Source organism: Scyliorhinus torazame, chromosome 2 (assembly GCF_047496885.1).
Source record: "Scyliorhinus torazame isolate Kashiwa2021f chromosome 2, sScyTor2.1, whole genome shotgun sequence".
In the NCBI taxonomy this organism is placed as follows: Eukaryota; Metazoa; Chordata; class Chondrichthyes; order Carcharhiniformes; family Scyliorhinidae; genus Scyliorhinus; species Scyliorhinus torazame.
The window spans coordinates 100709762-100736021 of record NC_092708.1 but is presented as its reverse complement, the minus strand read 5'-3'; the positions used below and the strand labels follow the sequence as shown (position 1 = coordinate 100736021).

The following is a 26260-nucleotide window of genomic DNA, read 5'->3' as shown; positions in this document are numbered from 1 at the left end:
TCTCAGAACTATATCACCGTTCCTTCTCAGAACTATATCACCGTTCCTTCTCGGAACTATATCACCGTTCCTTCTCAGAACTATATCACCGTTCCTTCTCAGAACTATATCATCGTTCCGTCTCAGAACTATATCACCGTTCCTTCTCGGAACTATATCACCGTTCCTTCTCAGAACTATATCACCATTCCGTCTCAGAACTATATCACCGTTCCTTATCGGAACTATATCACCGTTCCCTCTCGGAACTGTATCACCGTTCCTTCTCAGAACTATATCACCGTTCCTTCTCCGAACTATATCACCGTTCCTTCTCAGAACTATATCACCGTTCCTTCTCCGAACTATATCACCATTCCGTCTCGGAACTATATCACCGTTCCTTCTCCGAACTATATCACCGTTCCTTCTCGGAACTATATCACCGTTCCTTCTCCGAACTATATCACCGTTCCTTCTCAGAACTATGTCACCGTTCCTTCTCCGAACTATATCACCATTCCGTCTCGGAACTATATCACCGTTCCTTCTCGGAACTATATCACCGTTCCTTCTCGGAACTATATCACCGTTCCTTCTCAGAACTATATCACCGTTCCTTCTCAGAACTATATCACCGTTCCTTCTCGGAACTATATCACCGTTCCTTCTAGGAACTATATCACCGTTCCTTCTCGGAACTATATCACCGTTCCTTCTCAGAACTATATCACCGTTCCTTCTCAGAACTATATCACCGTTCCTTCTCAGAACTATATCACCGTTCCTTCTCGGAACTATATCGCCGTTCCTTCTCAGAACTATATAATCGTTCCGTCTCAGAACTATATCACCGTTCCTTCTCAGAACTAGATCACCGTTCCTTCTCAGAACTATATCACCGTTCCTTCTCGGAACTGTATCACCGTTCCTTCTCGGAACTATATCACCGTTCCTTCTCGGAACCATATCACCGTTCCTTCTCAGAACTATATCACCGTTCCTTCTCGGAACTATATCACCGTTCCTTCTCGGAACTATATCACCGTTCCGTCTCAGAACTATATCACCGTTCCTTCTCGGAACTATATCACCATTCCGTCTCGGAACTATATCACCGTTCCTTCTCGGAACTATATCACCGTTCCGTCTCAGAACTATATCACCGTTCCTTCTCGGAACTATATCACCGTTCCGTCTCAGAACTATATCACCGTTCCTTCTCGGAACTATATCACCATTCCGTCTCGGAACTATATCACCGTTCCTTCTCGGAACTATATCACCGTTCCGTCTCAGAACTATATCACCGTTCCTTCTCAGAACTATATCACCGTTCCTTCTCAGAACTATATCACCGTTCCTTCTCGGAACTATATCACCGTTCCGTCTCAGAACTATATCACCATTCCTTCTCGGAACTATATCACCGTTCCGTCTTAGAACTATATCACCGTTCCTTCTCAGAACTATATCACCGTTCCTTCTCGGAACTATATCACCGTTCCGTCTCAGAACTATATCACCGTTCCTTCTCAGAACTATATCACCGTTCCGTCTCAGAACTATATCACCGTTCCTTCTCGGAACTATATCACCGTTCCTTCTCAGAACTATATCACTGTTCCTTCTCGGAACTATATCACCGTTCCGTCTCAGAACTATATCACCGTTCCTTCTCAGAACTATATCACCATTCCTTCTCAGAACTGTATCACCGTTCCGTCTCAGAACTATATCACCGTTCCTTCTCGGAACTATATCACCGTTCCTTCTCAGAACTATATCACCGTTCCGTCTCAGAACTATATCACCGTTCCTTCTCGGAACTATATCACCGTTCCTTCTCAGAACTATATCATCGTTCCGTCTCGGAACTATATCACCGTTCCTTCTCGGAACTATATCACCGTTCCTTCTCGGAACTATATCACCGTTCCTTCTCGGAACTATATCACCGTTCCTTCTCGGAACTGTATCACCGTTCCTTCTCGGAACTGTATCACCGTTCCTTCTCCTAACTATACCACCGTTCCTTCTCAGAACTATATCACCGTTCCTTCTCGGAACTATATCACCGTTCCTTCTCGGAACTATATCACCGATCCTTCTCGGAACTATATCACCGTTCCTTCTCGGAACTGTATCACCGTTCCTTCTCCGAACTATATCACTGTTCCTTCTCAGAACTGTATCACCGTTCCTTCTCGGAACTGTATCACCGTTCCTTCTCTGAACTATATCACCGTTCCTTCTCGGAACTATATCACCGTTCCTTCTCCGAACTATATCACCGTTCCTTCTCAGAACTATATCACCGTTCCTTCTCCGAACTATATCACCGTTCCTTCTCGGAACTATATCACCGTTCGTTCTCAGAACTATATCACCGTTCCGTCTCGGAACTATATCACCGTTTCTTCTCGGAACTGTATCACCGTTCCTTCTCGGAACTATATCACCGTTCCTTCTCAGAACTATATCACCGTTCTTTCTCGAAACTGTATCACCGTTCCTTCTCGGAACTATATCACCGTTCCTTCTCAGAACTATATCACCGTTCCGTCTCGGAACTATATCACCGTTCCTTCTCAGAACTATATCACCGTTCCTTCTCGGAACTATATCACCGTTCCTTCTCGGAACTATATCACCGTTCCGTCTCGGAACTATATCACCGTTCCTTCTCGGAACTATATCACCGTTCCTTCTCAGAACTATTTCACCGTTCCTTCTCGGAACTATATCACCGTTCCTTCTCGGAACTATATCACCGTTCCTTCTCGGAACTATATCACCGTTCCTCCTCGGAACTATATCACCGTTCCTTCTCAGAACTATGTCACCGTTCCTTCTCCGAACTATATCACCGTTCCTTCTCGGAACTGTATCACCGTTCCTTCTCGGAACTATATCACCGTTCCTTCTCGGAACTGTATCACCGTTCCTTCTCGGAACTATATCACCGTTCCTTCTCGGAACTATATCACCGTTCCTTCTCAGAACTGTATCACCGTTCCTTCTCAGAACTATATCACCGTTCCTTCTCAGAACTGTATCACCGTTCCTTCTCGGAACTGTATCACCGTTCCTTCTCGGAACTATATCACCGTTCCTTCTCGGAACTATATCACCGTTCCTTCTCGGAACTATATCACCGTTCCTTCTCGGAACTATATCACCGTTCCTTCTCGGAACTATATCACCGTTCCTTCTCGGAACTATATCACCGTTCCTTCTCGGAACTATATCACCGTTCCTTCTCGGAACTATATCACCGTTCCTTCTCGGAACTATATCACCGTTCCTTCTCGGAACTATATCACCGTTCCTTCTCCGAACTATATCACCGTTCCTTCTCCGAACTATATCACCGTTCCTTCTCCGAACTATATCACCATTCCTTCTCGGAACTATATCACCGTTCCTTCTCGGAACTATATCACCGTTCCTTCTCGGAACTGTATCACCGTTCCTTCTCCGAACTATATCACCGTTCCTTCTCGGAACTGTATCACCGTTCCTTCTCAGAACTATATCACGGTTCCTTCTCGGAACTGTATCACCGTTCCTTCTCGGAACTATATCACCGTTCCTTCTCGGAACTGTATCACCGTTCCTTCTCGGAACTATATCACCGTTCCTTCTCGGAACTATATCACCGTTCCTTCTCAGAACTATATCACCGTTCCTTCTCGGAACTGTATCACCGTTCCTTCTCGGAACTATATCACCGTTCCTTCTCAGAACTATATCACCGTTCCTTCTCGGAACTCTATCACCATTCCTTCTCCAAACTATATCACTGTTCCTTCTCAGAACTATATCACCGTTCCTTCTCGGAACTATATCACCGTTCCTGCTCAGAACTATATCACCGTTCCTTCTCAGAATTATATCACTGTTCCTTCTCGGAACTGTATCACCGTTCCTTCTAGGAACTATATCGCCGTTCCTTCTCGGAACTATATCACCGTTCCTTCTCGGAACTATATCACCGTTCCTTCTCGGAACTATATCACCGTTCCTTCTCGGAACTATATCACCATTCCTTCTCAGAACTATATCACCGTTCCTTCTCAGAATTATATCACTGTTCCTTCTCGGAACTGTATCACCGTTCCTTCTAGGAACTATATCGCCGTTCCTTCTCGGAACTATATCACCGTTCCTTCTCGGAACTATATCACCGTTCCTTCTCGGAACTATATCACCGTTCCTTCTCGGAACTATATCATCGTTCCTTCTCTGAACCATGTCACCTTTGCTTTTTTGCTTTGGTATCGGCGTGTTGTCCGCCGACTGGCGCCCAAAACGGCGCAAATCAGTCGGGCACCTTGGGGGGCCGAGCCCCAACCTTAAGGGGCCCGCGCCAGACAAATTTCCACCCCGCCAGCTGGCGGAAAAGGCCTTTGGTGCCCCGCCAGCTGGCGCGGAAATGACATCTCCGGGCGGCACATGCGCGGGAGCGTTAGCGGCCGCTGACGGCATTCCCGTGCATGCGCAGTGGAGGGAGTCTCTTCCGCCTCCGCCATGGTGGAGACCGTGGCGAAGGCGGAAGGAAAAGAGTGCCCCCACGGCACATGCCCGCCCGCGGATTGGTGGGCCCCGATCGCGGGCCAGGCCACTGCGGGGGCACCCCCCTGGGCCAGATCGCCCCGCGCCCACCCCAGGACCCCGGAGCCCGCCCGTGCCGCCTTGTCCCGCCGGTAAGGTAGGTGGTTTAATCTACACCGGCGGGATAGACATTTTAGCAGCGGGACTTCGGCTCATCCGGGCCTGAGAATCGCGGGCGGGGTGGGCTCGCCAACAGGCGCGGCGCGATTCCCGTCCCCGCCGAATATCCGGTGCTGGAAAATTCGGCAACAGGCGGGGGCGGGATTCACGCCAGCCCCCGGCCATTCTCCGACCCGGTGGGGGGGTCGGAGAGTCTCGCCCATGATGTGTGGCCTCCCACAGCAGCTGACGAAATGGCTGCGAGCTGGAGACCACACATATTTATAACCCGGCTCCTGGGCGGAGCTAGCATGCAGGGGCCACAGGTGAACCTGTAGTGCAGGTTCTACCGTACAACCTCTAATATCAGAACACAGTGGTTTACCACATCCAGTACCCCGTAAGTCTGCGGCAAGACCAGAACATGTGGGCGTGGTTGTCCGGGCCTCTTTGACACCATTCACATCTATCCTCCACGTCCAGGAAGAACCTATTCATACGAGTTCTTGTTAAGTGGGCTCTATGTACCACTTTTAGTTGCATCAGGCTGAGCCTTGAGCACGTGGAGGTGGAGCTGACCCTATGCGTGCTTCGCTCCAGAGTCCCCATCCTATTTCAATCCCCAGGTCTTCTCCCATTTCATTCTTGTTGCATCCAGTGCAGTGTCGGCCCTTTCTACCAGTCGGTCAAACATGTCCTACAGTTCCCGTTATCTAGAATGCTTGTGTCCAGTAACCCTTCCAGTAATGTCTGTCGTGGCAGTTGTGGATACGTCCTTGTCTCCTTTCATAGGAAGTTTTTGAGTTGCAGGTACCTTAGCTCGTTCCCCCTGACTAGCTGGAAATTCTGTGTCAGTCCGTCCATTGTTGCGATCCTGCCGTCCGTGTATCGGTCCCTGACTGTCAGTGTCCCTCCGTCCTGTCCCCACTTTTTAAAGGTGGTGTCAGTCAGCGCTGGTGTGAACCTATGGTTGTTGCAGATGGGAGCTTTGTCCGACATTTTGGTCAGGCCAAATTGTTGCCATAGCTGGTTCCAGGACTGGAAGGTGGCTGTCAGTGTTTTTTGGGTGGGTACGTCACCGTATCTTGTCGGAACTATATTGCCGGTCCTTCTTAGAACTATATTGCCATTCCTTCTTCGAACTATATAACCATTCCTTTTTGAAACTATATTTCCCTTTCTTCTTCGAAATATATTATTATCGCCGTTCCTTCACTGTCGCTGGGTCAAAATTCTGGAAACCCCTCCCTAACAGTGCTATGAGTGTACCTACACCACTAGAACTGCAGCGGTTCAAAAAGACAGCTCACCACTCTTCGCAGAGGCAAATAGGGATAGGCATTAAATGCTGCCCTCGCCAGGGTTGCTCACATTACGTGAACAAATAAAAAAAATTCAATATCTCTGGGAACGTGGACCTAAATGTTTTTCTGCAGCATTTACTTTTTGGGGCTGATTTGTCTGCCGAAAATGGATTGAGCTGGTACACTGTACAGTCAGCTCTGCATGTAGTGCTCGAAATTTTCCTTCTCATTTAAATAGCTGCTGGCAGATAAGAAACTTGGACTCTTTTGTGAGGGCCACGAAGAATCCAGCACGAGTTTTAAGGATACAAAGTAATAACATTTATTTACAATAACATATATATATAACAGCAGCAGCAACTTCCCTTGCTGCACACTCCTTCCTCTGTTTCCAAACTGGCCAGCTTTATTTATACTTGGAGTTTACTAATGGTTTCTCCGGCCCCCTCATTGGGGAAGCTCATACTCCCACAGGATTGTGGGATCGTCATTAGTCCCCAGCCAATGGTAAGCAGGCAGGTTATAACATCCCTCCCCCCCAAAGTCCAAGGAATCCACCGAAGACCCTGGCGAAGGAGGGCGTCAGACTCGTTTTGCCGCAGGCCGGATACCATTTGCACGCGGCGCTGGATCAGGCAGCGTGTAACGAGACGGAGACCGGCGCTTCCGTGATGAACGGCGCAACGGTTGTACATCCACGGCCCGTGGACCCGAGGATTCCCCCTCTGATGCATCCTGTGTCTCCATCTCGGAGTCAGAGTCTGCTGCCTCCGTCATATGTCAGCGTCTCTATCTCCATTCGGTTCGGTAACGACCTGCGCAGGCTTTGAGTGAGGCACCAGTGGAAGATTGTGAGAACTACCTTCCCTTGTCTCTGGTAGGAGAGCACTTTGGGGACAGTGACCACAATTCGGTGACGTTTACGTTAATGATGGAAAGGGATAAGTATACACCGCAGGGCAAGAGTTACAGCTGGGGGAAGGGCAATTATGATGCCATTAGACGTGACTTGGGGGGGATAAGGTGGAGAAGTAGGCTGCAAGTGTTGGGCACACTGGATAAGTGGGGCTTGTTCAAGGATCAGCTACTGCGTGTTCTTGATAAGTATGTACCGGTCAGGCAGGGAGGAAGGCGTCGAGCGAGGGAACCGTGGTTTACCAAGGAAGTGGAATCTCTTGTTAAGAGGAAGAAGGAGGCCTATGTGAAGATGAGGTGTGAAGTTTCAGTTGGGGCGATGGATAGTTACAAGGTAGCGAGGAAGGATCTAAAGAGAGAGCTAAGACGAGCAAGGAGGGGACATGAGAAGTATTTGGCAGGAAGGATCAAGGAAAACCCAAAAGCTTTCTATAGGTATGTCAGGAATAAGCGAATGACTAGGGAAAGAGTAGGACCAGTCAAGGACAGGGATGGGAAATTGTGTGTGGAGTCTGAAGAGATAGGCGAGATACTAAATGAATATTTTTTCGTCAGTATTCACTCAGGAAAAAGATAATGTTGTGGAGGAGAATGCTGAGCCCCAGGCTAATAGAATAGATGGCATTGAGGTATGTAGGGAAGAGGTGTTGGCAATTCTGGACAGGCTTAAAATAGATAAGTCCCCGGGACCTGATGGGATTTATCCTAGGATTCTCTGGGAGGCCAGGGAAGAGATTGCTGGACCTTTGGCTTTGATTTTTATGTCATCATTGGCTACAGGAATAGTGCCAGAGGACTGGAGGACAGCAAATGTGGTCCCTTTGTTCAAAAAGGGGAGCAGAGACAACCCCGGCAACTATAGACCGGTGAGCCTCACGTCTGTAGTGGGTAAAGTCTTGGAGGGGATTATAAGAGACAAGATTTATAATCATCTAGATAGGAATAATATGATCAGGGATAGTCAGCATGGCTTTGTGAAGGGTAGGTCATGCCTCACAAACCTTATTGAGTTCTTTGAGAAGGTGACTGAACAGGTAGATGAGGGTAGAGCAGTTGATGTGGTGTATATGGATTTCAGCAAAGCGTTTGATAAGGTTCCCCACGGTAGGCTATTGCAGAAAATACGGAGGCTGGGGATAGAGGGTGATTTAGAGATGTGGATCAGAAATTGGCTAGCTGAAAGAAGACAGAGGGTGGTGGTTGATGGGAAATGTTCAGAATGGAGTACAGTCACAAGTGGAGTACCACAAGGATCTGTTCTGGGGCCGTTGCTGTTTGTCATTTTTATCAATGACCTAGAGGAAGGCGCAGAAGGGTGGGTGAGTAAATTTGCAGACGATACTAAAGTCGGTGGTGTTGTCGATAGTGTGGAAGGATGTAGCAGGTTACAGAGGGATATAGATAAGCTGCAGAGCTGGGCTGAGAGGTGGCAAATGGAGTTTAATGTAGAGAAGTGTGAGGTGATTCACTTTGGAAGGAATAACAGGAATGCGGAATATTTGGCTCATGGTAAAGTTCTTGAAAGTGTGGATGAGCAGAGGGATCTAGGTGTCCATGTACATAGATCCCTGAAAGTTGCCACCCAGGTTGATAGGGTTGTGAAGAAGGCCTATGGAGTGTTGGCCTTTATTGGTAGAGGGATTGAGTTCCGGAGTCTGGAGGTCATGTTGCAGCTGTACAGAACTCTGGTACGGCCGCATTTGGAGTATTGCGTACAGTTCTGGTCACCGCATTATAGGAAGGACGTGGAGGCTTTGGAGCGGGTGCAGAGGAGAGTTACCAGGATGTTGCCTGGTATGGAGGGAAAATCTTATGAGGAAAGGCTGATGGACTTGAGGTTGTTTTCGTTGGAGAGAAGAAGGTTAAGAGGAGACTTAATAGAGGCATACAAAATGATCAGGGGGTTGGATAGGGTGGACAGTGAGAGCCTTCTCCCGCGGATGGAAATAGCTGGCACGAGGGGACATATCTATTACCCCTCAGTTTAAAGTTATAGGACAGAGGTCAGAGGTAGGTTCTTTACGCAAAGAGTAGTGAGGCCGTGGAATGCCCTACCTGCTGCAGTAGTGAACTCGCCAACATTGAGGGCATTTAAAAGTTTATTGGATAAACATATGGATGATAATGGCATAGTGTAGGTTAGATGGCTTTTGTTTCGGTGCAACATCGTGGGCCGAAGGGCCTGTACTGCGCTGTATTGTTCTATGTTCTATGGTCTCTGCGGCTGTAGAAATGAGCTCCGGGGGCGGGGAATCTTTTGAGGGGATAGTCTTCTGGACCGAACGTGGTCTACATGTTTGCGCTGGAGACGACCCTGGGCTTGCACCTGGTAAGATATAGGGCCCGTTTGGTGAAAGATTACACCAGGAACCCACTGGCCACCACCAGCAAAATTCCGAACGAACACTGGGTCACCGGGTGCAAACTGCCGAATCGGCCGATGCCGATAAAATCCCTGTCCCTGCCGTTCTTGTGTACGGCGTACTTTTGCGCCAATGTCCGGGAAAACCATACTAAGGCGGGTGCGAAGTCTCCGGCCCATTAGGAGTTCTGAGGGAGCTACCCCAGTCACCGCATGGGGGGTGGTCCTATACGTAAACAAAAAGCGAGCCAGTCTCGTGTCCATTGATCCGGAAGACTGCTTCTTTAGGCCTCTTTTTAATGTCTGCACTGCGCGCTCTGCCAACCCATTTGAAGCCGGGTGGTAAGGGGCAGTGTGGATATGGCGTATGCCGTTCATCTTCGTGAACCTCGCAAACTCCTCACTCGTGAATGGAGTGCCGTTATCCGTGACCAGCACCTCGGGGAGGCCATGCGTACTAAACGACAAACGCATCTTTTCAATTGTTGCGCAGGACGTTGTCCCCTGCATCTTATGCACCTATAGCCATTTAGACTGGACGTCAATTAATAGAAGGAACATGGATCCTTGAAAAGGGCCTGCGAAATCTGCATGCAAGCGTGCCCAAGGCCGCCCTGGCCATTCCCAATGATGTAGGGGCGTGGCCGGCGGAAGCTTCTGATGCTCCTGGCAAATGGAGCAGTTTTGGGCCACCTTCTCAATGTCGGTGTCGAGGCCTGGCCACCAGACATAACTCCGGGCCAACATTTTCATTTTGGTCACACCTGGATGCCCATTGTGCAAGTCTGTTAGTATCAGCTCCTGGCCTTTTTCCAGGACAATCACACGCGTCCCCCACAAGAGGATGCTGTCTTCCACGCTGAATTCTGACAGCTTGTAGGAAAATGCCCGCAACTCGCCTGGGAGCTGTCTATGCTGCCCACCATACAGGACTATGTGCCGAACCTTTGACAGGGCTGGCTCCGTCTGGGTCCACTCACGGATCTGTGATGCCGTGAATGGCAAGGTGTCCATAAAATTTAGGGTTGCAACCACCTCACCGGTCGTGGGGGTCGACATGGAGCCGGTCGATAAAGGCAATCGGCTCAGTGCGTCGGCATTTGCTATCTGCATATCTGGTTTGTGCTCCAGAGAATACTCGTATGCAGCAAGCAACAAAGCCCAGCGCTGGATCCGTGCGGAAGCAATGGGCGGTATTGGCTTATCCTCTCTGAAAAGTCCCAGCAGAGGCTTATGATCAGTCACGATAGTGAAATGGCGGCCATACACGTACTGGTGGAAGCGTTTCACCGCATAAACCACTGCCAGGCCCTCCTTCTCGATCTGCGCGTACTTTTTCTCCGCTGCTGTCAATGTGCGGGTGGAGAAAACTATCGGTCGCTCGGCCCCATTCTCCATCTTGTGGGACAGGATGGCCCCAATACCATACGGGGATGCATCACATGTGATGAGCAAAGGCTTTCCAGGATCATAGTGGGTTAGTAACCCAGACGACGACAATTGTTGCTTTACCCGCCGGAAAGCGGTTTCTTGCGGCTGACCCCAAACCCAGGTGTGATTTTTCTTTAGCAGAAGGTGCAAAGGGGCCAGCGTAGTTGCCAGATTGGGGAGGAATTTCCCGTAATAGTTTACGAGACCGAGAAAAGAACGAAGATGCGAAGTGTCAGTCGGGGCGGGGGCCTGTTGAATTGCACGCACCTTCTCTGCGACGGGGTGCAAACCTTCGCGGTCCACCCGATAACCTAGGTAGACTACTTCCTTTGCCTGAAATTCGCACTTTGTGCGACGTAAGCGGACTCCAGCCTCCGAAAAGCATCGAAGGACAGCCTCCAGATTTTCCAAATGTTCCTGCTCCGACGTCCCTGTAATCAAAACGTCATCTAAGTAGACAGCAACACGTGGTAAACCTCTCAAAATGCCGTCCATAACACATTGAAAAATTGCGCAGGCAGAGGATACTCCAAAGGGCAACCGTGTATATTCATCGGGAGGCAGGGTCCAGCTCCAACTGCAGGTAGGCGTGACTCATATCTAATTTTGTGAACGAGAGCGTGGCTCCTGGTTCGACTTGGATATGGGCTACGGCCCCTTTTATTTTCCCCAAACCAGGCTGGAATACATCTGGGTATCGTCCTAGCACCTCAGTGAACCCTTCAGAAACGGTTTGGAGGATGTGCTGCCATTGCAACCGCAAATGGCGCAACCAGTCCCGACCCAACAGGCTGGGCCCATGGCCGCGCACCACGATAAGTGGGAAACGCCCCTCCTGCCGTCCATAAACAACAGGGGTCATTGTAGTTCCTGCAATGTCCAGTGGTTCCCCCATGTAGGTGGCCAACCTGGCCTGTGAGTCGGTTAATGTAAGGGTCTGTATACCCTGCTTGATGCGGTCGAATGTCCTCTGGGCGATCACGGAGACCGCTGCGCCAGTGTCCAACTCCATCTCAAGCGGGTGGCCATTGACCCATACTGTCACCTTAATGGGGGCCACACGGGGAGCTGCCACACAATGCAGCTGCAGGCAGTCGTCTCCACGTCCTCAGGAGTAGTCGCTGCAGGTTCATCCACATGGAAGGTACAGCCCCTGGGCTGGTCCCAGTCACGGCCCCTGGGCTGGTCCCAGTTTCGGTCAGAACGACGGCGCCTCTGGCGCCCCCAGTACCGCCGTCCGTGACGGGGCCGGCGCCTACAAGTCTGACACGGACATGGCTCCTCATCCATTGGTTCGGGAGAAGGCTCCCTTCAGGGAGGAATGTCCGACGGCCACTGGCGTCGGTCCGGACGTTGCCTCGCCCAAGGTACCGCAGGAGTGCGGGGGGACGTTTTCGGGCGGAAGGGGTTGCGCCCCAAGGCATGCACTTCCATTCCCTGTAGCTCCTGCGCTCTCTCGGGACAATACTATTTGAATGGCCTGTTGAAAAGTCAATGTTGGCTCAGCTAACAACTTTCTCTGGGTGGCCACATTGTTAATACCGCAAACCAAACATTTCTGACAAGGTCTCACCATAGTCACAGTACTCCGCAATCCTGCGTAGCCTGGATAGAAAATCGGCAAGGGATTCTCCAGGGGTCCTCTCAGCGGTATTAAACCGGTAACGCTGGACTATCGTGGATGGGGTTGGGTTAAAATTTTGCCCCACTGTATTCACAAGTTCATCAAACGTTTTGGTGTCCGACGCAGCTGGGTACGTAAGGCTCCTAATCACCCCAAACGTATGCGGGCCGCAGGCGGTGAGCAATATGACCACCTGGCGCTCGTTTTCGGTGATATTGTTTGCCCGGAAATAGTAACGCATCCGTCGTGTGCACTGGTTCCAGCTTTCCAGCGCAGCATCAAAAACATCCAAACGTCCGTACAGCGGCATGGTATAATAGAAAACAACTTCCAACCTGTATCCAAGAAAAATCCAGGGAGGTGGCTTCAGCAGTGTAGACAGCGATTCACTTTAACCCTCGTCGTCAGTTTTGTGAGGGCCACGAAGAATCCAGCACGAGTTTTAAGGATACAAAGTAATAACATTTATTTACAATAACATATATATATATATACATATATATATATATATATATATATAACAGCAGCAGCAACTTCCCTTGCTGCACACTCCTTCCTCTGTTTCCAAACTGGCCAGCTTTATTTATACTAGGAGTTTACTAATGGTTTCTCCGCCCCACCCCTCATTGGGGAAGCTCATACTCCCACAGGATTGTGGGATTGTCATTAGTCCCCAGCCAATGGTAAGCAGGCAGGTTATAACAGACTCGGAGATTGACCTGTGATACACATGACTCAGGAACAGAAAATCAAACACGGCAGCAGTTCTTAAGTGTTGCAACCCTAAAGGGTAAGTTGCAGCAGTGGCTGAAATGTTGACTCATTGATCACCATGCTACTCTAAAGATATCTCGACAGCACTGCATCATTAGGTTGGCGGGACTGCTGGATGAGAAGCACCAAATAAGGGTGGCTCATTTTCATAATGAAGGCTATCCTCCAATAAAAACACAAGGGCAAGCTGCATGGAGACAGGTGTATAGGTACTGCCAACTCCTCAGGCAGCTGGCCAGAGCAGCATTTCCAGATCCCACATCTAGCTAGTGTCATTGATGCACCCATAGTGGCGCAGTCACTGGGTATTTTAGTGCAGCGAGGGTTAGAGGTCACAGACGGGCACTCTTGGCACCTACAGTGGCAGGATGGCCCCGTGGACTTTCAGTGCCTGTATTTTTAAGTGCAGTTGGCTCATTTGACCATGAAGAGGATGTTGTGACATAAACAGGGGAACGGTATCATTCTCTGGTTGATTGCATAACCATTTTTATTTGTATTAATAGTTCATGTCCAAGCAGGCATTTTATATTTGTAGAACATTATATCCATGAAACCATGTTGAACAAATATTTTTGTTAAGGAAGAATTCTGTGTAATTCTTGGCATGTGTCAGTGTCTTTTAATCTCTCCATTTTTATAGCCTACCTATTACTCCATTCTCTGTTCACTGAAATGTCTGTTAGCTGCGTGTTCTGCTGTATGACTGGAAAATATGAATATGTGTTTGTTTGGATAATAAATCCTATTTTGATAAATTTGGCCCCACTGTTTTTTCCTGATTCCATAAGGTCAGGTTTTGTTTATTAGTTAACGTTTAATATACAGTTTGGAATTATAATGCCACACATTTTATTGTGTTTAACCTAAAAAGTGATCATGGGAAACAAAACAGAAAGGTGTAGGAGGGCGGGCGGGAAATGTGTTTGTACAACATGCTACCTCAAGTCCCCAGGGGCCAGTAGCGCAATGCATGGCTGGTGCAGTGTTTGTCAATCAGAGAAACAGTACAATGTGAACAAATTTCTCCAACTAAGTGCTTGGAAGCGAGGATTTGGTGGAGTGAGAAAAACATGAAAAGAAAGAACTTCACGACTGTCAGCATTGGCTCAATCAGAGCACACTCACCTCTGAGTCAGATGATCATTAGTTCAAGCCTCGCTCCTGTTACTTGGGCCTATAATTTTGGCTAACATTCAGTGTCATCCCGAAGGGTTGCTTTACTATCAGGGGTACCATCTTTCCAATGAGAAGTTAAACCGAGACTGCCATGTCAGGTAGAAGTAAAAGATTCCATGGTACCATGTAAAGCAGGGGGATGTCCTGGCCATCACTGTCCCTGAACTAATATCCCTAAAAGGGAGTTGATGGTCATTTACCTCAATGCAGATGCAGAATGCTGCTATGCACAAACTTACTGGCAGGCTTACCTACATAATAACTGTGGTTCCACTTCAAAAGTGCTTCAATGGCTGTGCAGCATTTTGGGACATGCTGAGAATGTGAAAGATGGCATATAGAAAATGGAAAGAGGACGAGGCCAATAAGCTCCTTAATCCTGTTATTCCATTCAACTAGATCATGCCTTCTTCCATTTACCAGTCTTTTTTCCATATTCCTTGATATCATTGCCTCACAAAAATCTATCAACCTGAGCCTTGAAAATTTCAATTGATCCAGTACACACAGCCTTCTGGGGAAGCAAGTTTCAAATTCCCACTACAGTATGTTTCAAGAGGTACTTCCTGATTTCACTCCTAAATGGCCTAAATTTAATCTTATGTTTTCCACTCCCAGTGGTACCCTTCATCACCCCCAGAAAAATATTCTCTTTATCCACTCACTCAAATCCCTGAAGGCATTTACAATTATAGATTAGTTCATCCTTGAATCTTTTAAACTCAGAGGATCACAAACCTAGTTGATGACATCTCTCCTTATATCTTAATCCTTTAAACTGTGATATAAATGCAAGTTCTTTCTTACCTCCTTCGTACCTTCTAAGGTGCTTCATAGCAAATTAATTCTTTTGAGGTGTAGTCATTGTTATATAGACAAACACAGCATGATCTCTGCACATGCACCTAAAAACATTAAATGAGTTGAATCAGTGATAAATGTTGATTATGGAAAACTTGCTGCTCTTCAAATAGTGCAATGAGATCTTTAGTGTCCCCTTCATCAGGCAGACGGGAGTTCAGTGTAATGGCTTAGCAAGAGGCAGCACCTCCAACAATGCAGGGCCCCTGTAATATTTATTAAACTTCTATGCAGCTCGATTATGGGGCGGCACGGTGGCACAATGGTTAGCACTGCTGCCTCGCACGTTCTCCCCGTGTCTGCGTGGATTTCCTCCGGGTGCTCCGGTTTCCTCCCACTGTCCAAAGATATGCAGGTGGATTGGGCATGCTTAATTGTCCCTTAGGGTGAGTATATAGGTGTGGTCTTTCAAAGGAATGGTGCAAACTCAATGGACCATATGGCCTCTTTTTGTACTGTAGGAATTCTATGTGACCAAGTTGTGAAATAAACCATGAAACTTACAATCAGGGTTCAAGTCCCACTGTAGGACTTGATGGACAATGAAGGTACATTCATCACATGGCCAAACAAGTTCAGTATCAATTTGTAGGACTTTGCAACGGATGTCAATGGCAGGCGTGCGGGGGAGATTCCTGATCAATCATGTGATGGAAAGAACATTAGAACCTTGATCACTATTCATAGCTGAGGGCTACAAGACGCATGTAAAAGTGTATGTTGTCACAGCAACTTAGGCTCCTCGGATTAGCTGGATGGCTAGTATGGATGTCAACAGCAGAGGGTTCAATTCCCATTCTGGTTGGGGTAGATTCGGGACCGGTGGTGGAGATTACAGTGCTTAGGTCTGACCTGCGTTATGGGCGAGGCGTTTTCAGAACCCCAAAATGTATCATGGAGTTCAACCAACCTCTCCCTTTAATGGATTTGTTGCTTTTCCTAGCACACGGCTTTTCCCAAGGTGTGGGATTACAATTATGGACACGTGGGTTTTTAAACACAAAACACTGTTTATTCCATGAACTCAACTTAACATCTTAAATAAACATTGGATCTCTTAACACCGATTACTTCAAAGATAACTCACAAAATATTGCAACAGTAAATAACTCCTTAAAATGTTCCTTCAAACTTCCAAGAGACTTAACACCTTTAAACAGTATCTCACCAGGTTAAAGGTTTTACTATTATGAGTTTAAATCACCCAAACGATCCAGAGATGGTCTTTTATGGCAGACATGAAATGAAAAATGAAAATCGCTTATTGTCACAAGTAGGCTTCAATTAAGTTACTGTGAAAAGCCCCTAGTCGCCACATTCCGGCGCCTGTTCGGCGAGGCTGTTACGGGAATTGAACCGTGCTGCCGGCCTGCCTTGGTCTGCTTTCAAAGCCAGCGATTTAGCTCACTGCAAAACACAGACACACCCAAGCTGTTTTTAAAACTGCAAAACAAAACTGCAAAATGGCTGCCCTGACCTCAGCTCCACCCACTCTCTGACATCACTGTTTTCTTAAAGGTACATTGCTTAAACATCCATGTCTTAAAGGTACTCTCACATAATACCTGCCTTTGGTTATTCATCTGATAGATTAATGGTTTTCACTTAAATCCAACAAATTATGTAACAATATGATTGTGCTCTCTTGTAACACTGTCAATTCAAATATCTATTACTTTGTTACATGATTTCCTTTTTTAGAAGCTGGTTTCCAAAATGACTTCTAAGATGTATGTAAATTAATTTCACATTAACTGCAGTTTATATGATATGTCCTGGCTAGTTAAATCTTCTATATTATAATATACTGTTTTGGTTTTGCTAAGTTACAGATATTCACGCAGAAAGGAACCGCCAGTTAGCATGCACAAGTTGCTTAGTTTTGGCTATGCGGATGATTGGTTTTCGGAACGTAAGGATGTAAAGAGCAACAAAGAGCAAAGTATTGGTACTGTAATATTTTTTCTTTATTCATTCACAGGATGTGGGCCTTTCTGGCTAGGGCAACATTTATTTCCCATCCCTAATTGCCCTTGAGAGGGTGGTGGTGAGCCTCCTTGTTGATAGCTCAGTCCATATGGTGTAGCTACACTCACTTGCTGTTAGGGAGGGAGTTCCAGGGAGTTTGACCCAGTGACAGTGAAGGAACAGTGATATAGTTTGAAGTCAGAATGGTGAGTTATTTTGGGGAGTTCTTTCAGGTGGTGGTGTTTCCATGTATCTGCTGCCCTTGTCCTCCTCGGTGGTCGGAGGTTTGGAAGCTGCTGTCTAAGGAGTCTTGATGAGTTCCTGCAGTGCTCCTGTAGATGGTACACACTGCTGCCACTGTGCGCAGGTGATGGGTAGTAGAGGGAATGAATACTTAAGGTGGTGGATGGAATGGGGTGCAAACCAAGTGGGCTGCTTTGGCTTTGATGGTTTCAAGCTTCTTAAGTGTTGTTGGAGCTGCACTTATTCAGGCAAGCGGAGAGTATTCTGTCACACTCCTGACTTGTGCCTTGTATATGGTGGACAGAGTTTGGGGAGTCAGGATTGAATTACTTGCTGCGGAATTCCTAGCGTCTGATCAGGTCTTGAAGCCATGGTAATTATATGGCCAGTTCCAGTTCAGTTTCTGGTCAGGAAATGTTGATAGTGGGGGATTCAGTGCTGGTAACAGTGCCAGTCATATGGACATTATAATAATAACAATCTTTATTAGTGTCACAAGTAAGCTTACATTAACACTGCAATGAAGTTACTATGAAAATGGACTGCATGGGTCACTAGTTCAACACGAGGCAAGCTCTTTTGTCAAATTATACCAATAATATAACATTTGAAGCCCTTCATAGAATCATAGAATTTGCAGTGCAGAAGGAGGACATTCGGCCCATCAAGTCTGCACCGGCTCTTGGAAAGAGCACCCTACCCAAGCCTACACCTCTACCATATCCCCATAACCCAGTAACCCCACCCAACACTAAGGGCAATTTTGGACACTAAGGGCAATTTAGCACGGCCAATCCACCTAACCTGCACATCTTTGGACTTTGGGAGGAAACCGGAGCAGCCAGAGGAAACCCACGCACACTTAGAGAGAACGTGCAGACTCCGCAGAGACAGTGACCCAAGCCGGGAATCGAACCTGGGACCCTGGAGCTGTGAAGCAATTGTGCTAACCACTATGCTACCGTGCTGCCCTAATGCTACTGGACATCATGCATTGCCACCCTGTAATATTGAGCCTGGATACCTAAGGCCAGAGAAATGGTGCAATGAGAAAAGAAAGATGGGGTTGTAGGTCTTCATTGCAATGTCTTGGGATCCACAAGGTGGGCCCTCCTTAGATTCCTGGGTGAGCAATGTCCCGCCACAGCCTGTAATTCTGCTTCCTCACTTCCAAGTTAACGAAGGATAGAGGAATTCCAAGTGACACATCTATACTGTCGAAGCAAATGGGGATACCAGCCACTAATAGCCAGAAAAAAAAGCAAAAATCGCAGAATTGTTATGAGGTAGTTGCCCTTATCTATGACTTGAGTAATTTTTATGTCTGCATCTCCTCCCATCGCTAGGAAATTCAGCACTTTATAATAATAGCTTTGGGGCCAATGCAATTGGGGTGGGAACCTGGCCTAATGGACTCTAGCCATTTTGCTTCCATGTTGCACCAACAATTTAGGCCCACTTCAGGAACAGGAAGAAGAAAATCACTTAAAATTGTGAGTGTGGTCTCCGGCAGCAATCGAGGTGTGATTCCAGTCAGGTGGTTCGATGCGATCCAGATCGCAATCCACCCACACTTAGAAATTGGGTGCGATTCTCCGAGGCCGCGCCGGTTGGGAGAATCGCCGGCCGCGCCATTATATCGCGCGACGCCGGTCCGACGCCATCCCACCATCCTCCCAACCAGCGAGAACGGCCCCGTCGGGTTCTGCGCCGTGCCAGCCGGAGAATCGCCGGTACCCCCACTATTCTCCGGCCCGAATGGGCCGAGCGGCCGCTCCGACGTGACAGGTTCCTGCCGGCGCCGTCCACACCTGGTCGCTGCCGGTGGGAACTGTGCAGGAATGCTGGTGGGGGGGGCATGTAAGGGGGGAGGGTGGTTCCTTCACCGGGGGGGGCCTCCGATGGGGTCTGGCCCGCGATTGGGGCCCACCGATCGGCGGGCTGACCTCTCTAAAGGAGGACCTCCTATTCTCCACCGCCCTGCAAGATCCATCCGCCATCTTCTTGCGGGGTGGCCTCGGGGAGGACGGCAACCGCGCATGCGTCACGGCCCAGCACGCGTAAAATACACGACCCCGCTCCTAGCCCCCCGGGGGCGGGAGAATAGGGGGCTGGGAGCTGGCTCTGACGCCGGAGTGAAACACTCCGGTTTTCACTCCGGCGTTGAGACTTTGTCTCCCTTTGGGAGAATCGCGCCCATTGTTTCTGAGGTTGGGGTGAACTGTGCCCTGAATGAGATATGCAGGCCTGAAGATGTCAGCAGGTCTAGCTCCTCAGAGATCGGAAAAGGGCACCCCATTCTCAGACTAACGCACTGCCTCCATGTCTTGCCAGCAAAGACCCCATCTCTATCTCCAGCATCTGACCAACCCCCAATCGCGAGTATTAGCGACTCCTCCGGTGAGAGATACCCCAATTTGGTTTGCCAAATGTTTACTCCCAGTTCAGGCTCACACCCCCCTTCAGGCCCACCCTCCCCTTCAGGCCCCCTCCTTCAGGCCCAGCCCCTTCGCAGTGCCTGGCACAGCCAAGGTGTCAGGGGGCAGTGCCCTTCCATGTCCCCAATCACACGGGGGCTGCAATAGCCTCCAAGCACCCCCCACCCCCCTCCCCCGGGCGTGGTCATCGCATCTGTTCTCTGTTTGCGGAAACCAGTGGTGATTTGTGATGGCTTCACGTTGCGCCAGCTAGTGGGAGAATTTCAGGAGCCAGGAGAATCTGGCTTAAAACATTCTGCACATTTAAATCAAGATTTAAATATGCTAATATGATTCATGCCGGTGAAGGTGTGGAGTAGATCATGCCAGCTGGAGTGGGAAACTGATGCCAAGTACAAATCCCATTTCGGGCCTCTCCTGGAATTCTCCCGACAGTGAGATTTGCATCAGGCGCAACGTGGCCGAGAATCGCCCCCAATATTTTCTTGTCTCAATGACTTGAATTAGTCAGAAATACAACCACAAACTCCTGAGGAAGAAAACCACCATTTATAATAAGTGTTTAAGAACATCCTGAGTTGTTATTTGACAACTGACATATTCGTTACAATTGCATGTGTTGGAACATTTATAAAAGTGTAGGTTTTCACAAAGATTGTACTTTTTAAGATAGTCAATTGTCACTGCTAAAACAACAATGATCTGAAATATATTTGGCAATTTCTTAATTGACCAAATGGGTCTTGCAGCACATTGAGGGGCCGGCAGACCCAAATAGAATAACCATCCTTCCATACACTTCCTGATGCACAAGTTCCAAAGTTTCATGGCACAGATGCCTGGTCAGCTCTCAACAGTGGCTCAGAGGCTGAACCAGAGCCATCACTTTTTAAAGTTTTAAGACGGTGCGTAAAGATCGATTCATTCCAGGAGTGATAATATAAGAAATAGGGCTTGGTTATTTTATAAACCAACTTTATTGAAACAAAAGAAAAGAAAACACTATTTAAACTTTTAAACTTCAAACCTAACGGTAACATATTACATGTAGTTTCTTAACCTTAATGCACTTGTTCCCATTAAACACTATAAAAGAACATGCAGCTTTCATGCCACTTTTGCAGGCAGGCAAAAGCAATACTTGCATTTACGAAGCAACTTTTCTTCTGGTACAGACATTTGTTCAGAACCCTTTTCCAAAGCCTGCCTCAGTGGCAACTTTCATGACCTTCTCGGTCGATTTCCAAAGCTTTCTCCCTTGTAACTGTTCAGGAAAGCATTCCTTCTCTCTCTCTCTCTAAGCTCTGTCCAGCCCCTAAAACAAAGGTTCTCTGCTGGGGTTTCCAGGCTTGAACCCATCAGCGCTATCTTGGCTGTTTGATTGCCGACTCCCATAGAGCCATGCTATTGATGTGCAACTAACCTCCCATTGACGGATAGAAAGGCCACCAGACTCTAAAATGGGATAATAGCTGGTCAAACAGGAGTGGCCTGAAGAACAATGGTCTGTTTAACCCCTAAATTGCCTGTTACATTAGGGTCTCATTTCTGGACCCAATTTCCTAATATCTCCCTCACGTGACATTCATCTGTGAAGCATGTTGCTCTTGTCTCCTGCAGCTTCATATTTTGACAATATTCAAATATTGTTAAACCTTTTGCACTAAAAAGATCATCAAAAAACTTCCCTTAAAATGTCTCTTACCACCCCTGTAAAGATTGCAATCATTCCATCCGACACCATGCAACACGCTTCCAGTAAAGTGCCCAATATGGGCTGTACCCTCAAGCAAACCAAAGCTGAAAAAGGATAATTGGAAAGTCTGCTCGATAGTCACGCTCTATCTGCCTTGTCTCAGAAACAGAAATGTTTATTTTTAAAGTTATATTCTTTTCTCATCTAAATTTAAAAGTCTCCGCTCTCCAAATGTTCCTGACCTGCCCGCAATTTTAGCGGCACTAAATAATCTCGGCCAGGGATTCCTCGTTGTGTTTGTTTAACAGATATTGATTGTAAAATACACAGTTTGAACAATTCACCACGTCCCCCCTAATCTCCACATTTGGTTTCTTTAGAAAAGCATTCAGTTGCTGTGAAAGATGAGGTTTTGCCAGAGGAAAATCAGCCCTTGTATAGAGGAAAGAGAATGACTGGCATCAGAGGAAATGGAAAAAATAAAGTTACTGCAGAAAATGATTCTTTCTTCAAAATCTTTGGCGAACACAGGCAAGATGTATATTCATACATAAAAGTCCTTTGAGTGACAAACAACTTCCTTGCAAATCTACAGCCTTTACATGGCAGCAAGGTGGTGAGGGTTAACAATATATTTTCTTTTTAGTTTCTGTAGGTCTGCACAATATGTACCATTCCTAATTGCTGCTCTTATTCATGATATATAATTAGCTCTTCAAAACATGAGATTAGCATGTAGTGTCTAACTTGCCAATTTTAATCTTCCTGTGGAGGAACACACCTGTCCTTTGTTTGGCTTCTCCCTCATGCTGGTGGGACAGCATCATGTACACAATGGTGCATCTTGGTGAAAGCCTGTATTATAACCTTTACTATGCATTAGAATTCTCAGTGGAAAATAATTGTACCACCTCAACAAAACCAACCAACTTCTGTTGGCTTTGATAACACTACGTTTTATCAATGAACACTATTTTATGGGAAACTCTATGGGGACCTTGGGCATGATTCTCCGGAAAGATTTCCAAGTGTGGTAGCGAGCGGGCACAGCCGCAAGCTCCCGCTGCTTGGCCCGGAAGTCCGGCAAAGCAATACAACGTTAATTGGTCCACTTAATGAGGCCCCACAAACTTCACGCTGCAAATGAAAGCTCGGCAGCCGATTTGCCGGGACCGCGCTCGCCACCTCCCCGCTAACAAAGTTGAGCAAAACTTAAACATCACTTGCCAACCGCAATCAGCTCGCATCCATGGCGCCAAGACGACCAGCCCCAAGGTTTGGAGACCTGGATCTGGGGAGGCTCTGAGATGCGGTCGAGGCCAGCAGGGGTGTCCTGTTCCCTTGAGGGCCATGGAGAGTGAGCCACAGGGCAGCCAGTGCCGCCTGGGATGAAGTGGCAATGCCCGTCAGCTCGTGAAGCGTGACCAGCAGGGCTAGCAAGAAGGACCGACACCGGGCCGCATGCGTAAGTTGACACCCCACCCCCGCCAAAAGCTTGCAATGCAATCAACCCCCCAACCCTCCATTTGCCCCCCTCTCTTCATCCCCACAATCTTCCCTTCACCCTTCCCAACACTTCCTTCACATCACCCCACCCCTACCACTGTGAACCACACATGTGGATAACGATGCCCTTTCTGCCTCAGCAGGATAAGCTGTCCCACAATTGCCAGGAGAGGACCCAGACTGGCGGAGGGGTGACAGATATAAAAATACTCACGACCTTCGAGGAATGAGCCCTGGAGGTTACGGGGGTGGCCGAGGATAGAGCGGTCACCTATATAGAGGCCGGCGCATACCGCAGAGGTGAGGATCCACCGGTCTCCACGCAGAGAACCTGTTAATGTGAGTTGTTTTTTAAAAATGGTTTCATTGAGTTTTTGACATGCAAAACAAATATAAATATGTGCAAGCAGCAGGAGACAAAAAGAGAAAATAAAAAGTAAAACTAAAACTATTTACACATCGCTCGGCTTCAACTATTTACAGACATGCATCGTAGTCTTTTGACATTATTTGCAGTGGTGGTTGCGGTTTCCTCCATTTCGTTTCCTACCAGTTTTCTCTTTTGCTTTGTCCCTTTGGTTCAGGTTGTTGCCTCTGCCATTGGTGTCTCATACTTCTTTTGTTAGACATGGTTGGGTTCCATGTTTCCCTGCCCCCCCCTCCCCTTCCCTTGCTATATCATGGCTACCCCCTCCTGTTCTTTGGCTTCACAGTTGTTGGTTACAAGCAGGTCTTGGAACAACTGAGCGAATGGTTCCCACATTTTGCAGAGCTTTCCTCCAGCCCTCGGAAGGCAAATTTAATTTTTTCCATCTGGAGAAATTCCGATAGGTCGGACAGCCAGTCTGCAGCTTTGGGTGGTGCTGCTGACCACCAGGCATGCAGGATTCTCCGGCAGATGATCAGGAAGGCAACGGCAATGGCATCCACCCTCCTCCCCATGAAGCGATCTGGCTGCTCTGATACCCCGAAGACCGCCACTCTTGGGCATGGCTCCACCCTCATCCCCACCACCTTGGACATTGCCTCGAAGAAGGCTGTCCAGTACCCAGCAAGTCTGGGGAAAGACCAGAACATGTGGGCGTGGTTGGCCGGGCTTCCTTGGCACCGTTCGCATCTATCCTCTTCTTACAGGAACAACCTGCTCATTTGGGTTCTGGTTCAGTGGGCTCTGTGTACCACTTTTAGTTGCATTAGGTTTAGCTTTGCGCATGTGGAGGTGGAGTTGACCCTGTGCAGTGCTTCACTCCAGAGTCCCAACCTTATTTCAAATCCCAGGTCCTCCTCCCACTTCTCCCTTGTCTCCCCCAGTTGGGTGGCGGCCCCCTCTTCGCAGTCGCCCGTACATGTCACCACAGTTCTCTTTCCCTAGGATGTCCGCGTCCAGCAGGCCCTCTAGCAGTGATCGTCGTGGTGGTCATGGATACCTCCATGTTTCCCTTCATAGGAAGTTTTTGATTTGTTGGTACCTAAGTTCGTTACTCCCCCCCCCCCCCCCCCCCCCCCTCCCCAACCCCTCCGTCACCTGTAACCATTCTGTCAGTTCTTCGAGCGTTGTTAGTCTACGGTTGGTGTAAAGGTCCCTATCTGTCAGCGTCCCCTCATCCTGTCTCCACCTTTTTAAAGGTAGCGTCCATAGCCGTCGGAACGAACCTGTGGTTGTTGCAGATGGGGGCCTTGTCGGACATGCTGTCGCAATTGGTTCCATGACCCGTGTGTTGCGCCACCACTATACCGAGGTACAGTGATACAGCCTACTCGAACAGGCACTGGAATGTGGCGATTAGGGGCATTTCTTTTAAAAAAATATATATTCATTCAAATTTTTCAACAAATTTTCAACAAAACTCCCCCCACCACGAAAAACGAAACAAAAACACAACAAGCAGAAATTATACATTGGATTTCCCCCATATACAATAACCCCCATATAACAGTAAAAAATACAAATAGGGAAAACCCCCACCTTAACCTAAAGCAAACGCCACCCCAAAAGAAACCGCCTCTCCCCCCCACCCCCCGGACCCTGTGCTGCTGCTGCTGACCTCCTCCTAACGTTCCGCGAGATAGTCTAGGAACGGTTGCCACCGCCTGAAAAACCCTTGCACTGACCCTCGCAAGGCAAACCTTATCCTCTCCAGCTTGATGAACCCTGCCATGTCATTGATCCAAGCTTCCACACTAGGGGGCTTCGCATCTTTCCACAGTAACAAAATCCTCCGCCGGGCTACCAGGGACGCAAAGGCCAGAATACCGGCCTCTTTCGCCTCCTGCACTCCCGGCTCGTCCAGTACCCCAAATAATGCCAATCCCCAGCTCGGCTTGACCCGGGCGTTCACCACCTTGGACATAGTCCTCGCAAAACCCCTCCAAAACCCATCCAGTGCCGGGCACGACCAGAACATATGGACGTGATTTGCCGGGCTTCCCGAGCACCTCCCACACCTGTCCTCCACCCCAAAGAACCTACGCAACCTCGCCCCTGTCTTATGCGCTCTGTGAGTGACTTTAAACTGTATTAGGCTGAGCCTGGCGCAAGAGGAAGAATTAACCCTACTCAGGGCATCAGTCCACAGACCCTCATCTATCTCCTCCTCAAGCTCCTCCTCCCACTTGCCCTTTAACACCTCCACCGAGGCCTCCTCCTCTTCCTTCAGCTCCTGGTAAATCGCCGAAACCTTGCCTTCTCCAACCCATACACCCGAAGTCACCCTGTCCTGAATCCTCTGTGCCGGAAGCAGCGGGAATTCCCTCACCTGCCACCTCACAAACGCCCTCACTTGCATGTACCTGAAAGCGTTTCCAGGGGGCAGCCCAAACTTCTCCTCCAGCGCCCCTAGGCTCGCAAACGTCCCATCAATGAACAGGTCCCCCATTCTTCTAATCCCTGCCCGATGCCAGCTCCGAAACCCCCCATCCATCCTTCCCGGGACGAACCGATGATTCTCCCGAATCGGTGACCAAACCGAGGCTCCCACCTCGCCCCTGTGTCACCTCCACTGCCCCCAGATCTTCAGCATCGCCGCCACCACTGGACTTGTGGTGTACCTTGTCGGCGAGAGCAGCAGCGGTGCCGTCACCAGCGCCCTCAGGCTCGTGCCCACACAGGACGCCATCTCTAGCCTCTTCCACGCCGCCCTCTCTCCCTCCATTACCCACTTACGGATCATCGCCTCATTGGCTGCCCAATAATAGCCACACAAATTCGGCAGCGCCAGCCCCGCCCCCCGTCCCTGTTACGCTCCAGAAACACCCTCTTCACCC

At 48.4% G+C, this 26260-nt stretch overlaps 1 protein-coding gene across 5 annotated transcripts in view; it reads left to right on the top strand.

The window, feature by feature from the left end:
• The window catches only part of c2h7orf57 (chromosome 2 C7orf57 homolog), a 256643-nt gene that overhangs the window by 160312 nt on the left and 70071 nt on the right, over positions 1-26260 (top strand). For 2 of the 5 annotated variants that reach the window (XM_072474998.1, XM_072475006.1), the window contains exons 7-8: positions 16972-17093; positions 21871-22021. In XM_072474998.1, coding sequence (XP_072331099.1) covers positions 16972-17093; positions 21871-22021 — 273 coding nt within the window. The remainder of the gene's footprint in view (positions 1-16971; positions 17094-21870; positions 22022-26260) is intronic. The other 3 variants (XM_072475015.1, XM_072475030.1, XM_072475023.1) reach the window with 3 other exon arrangements.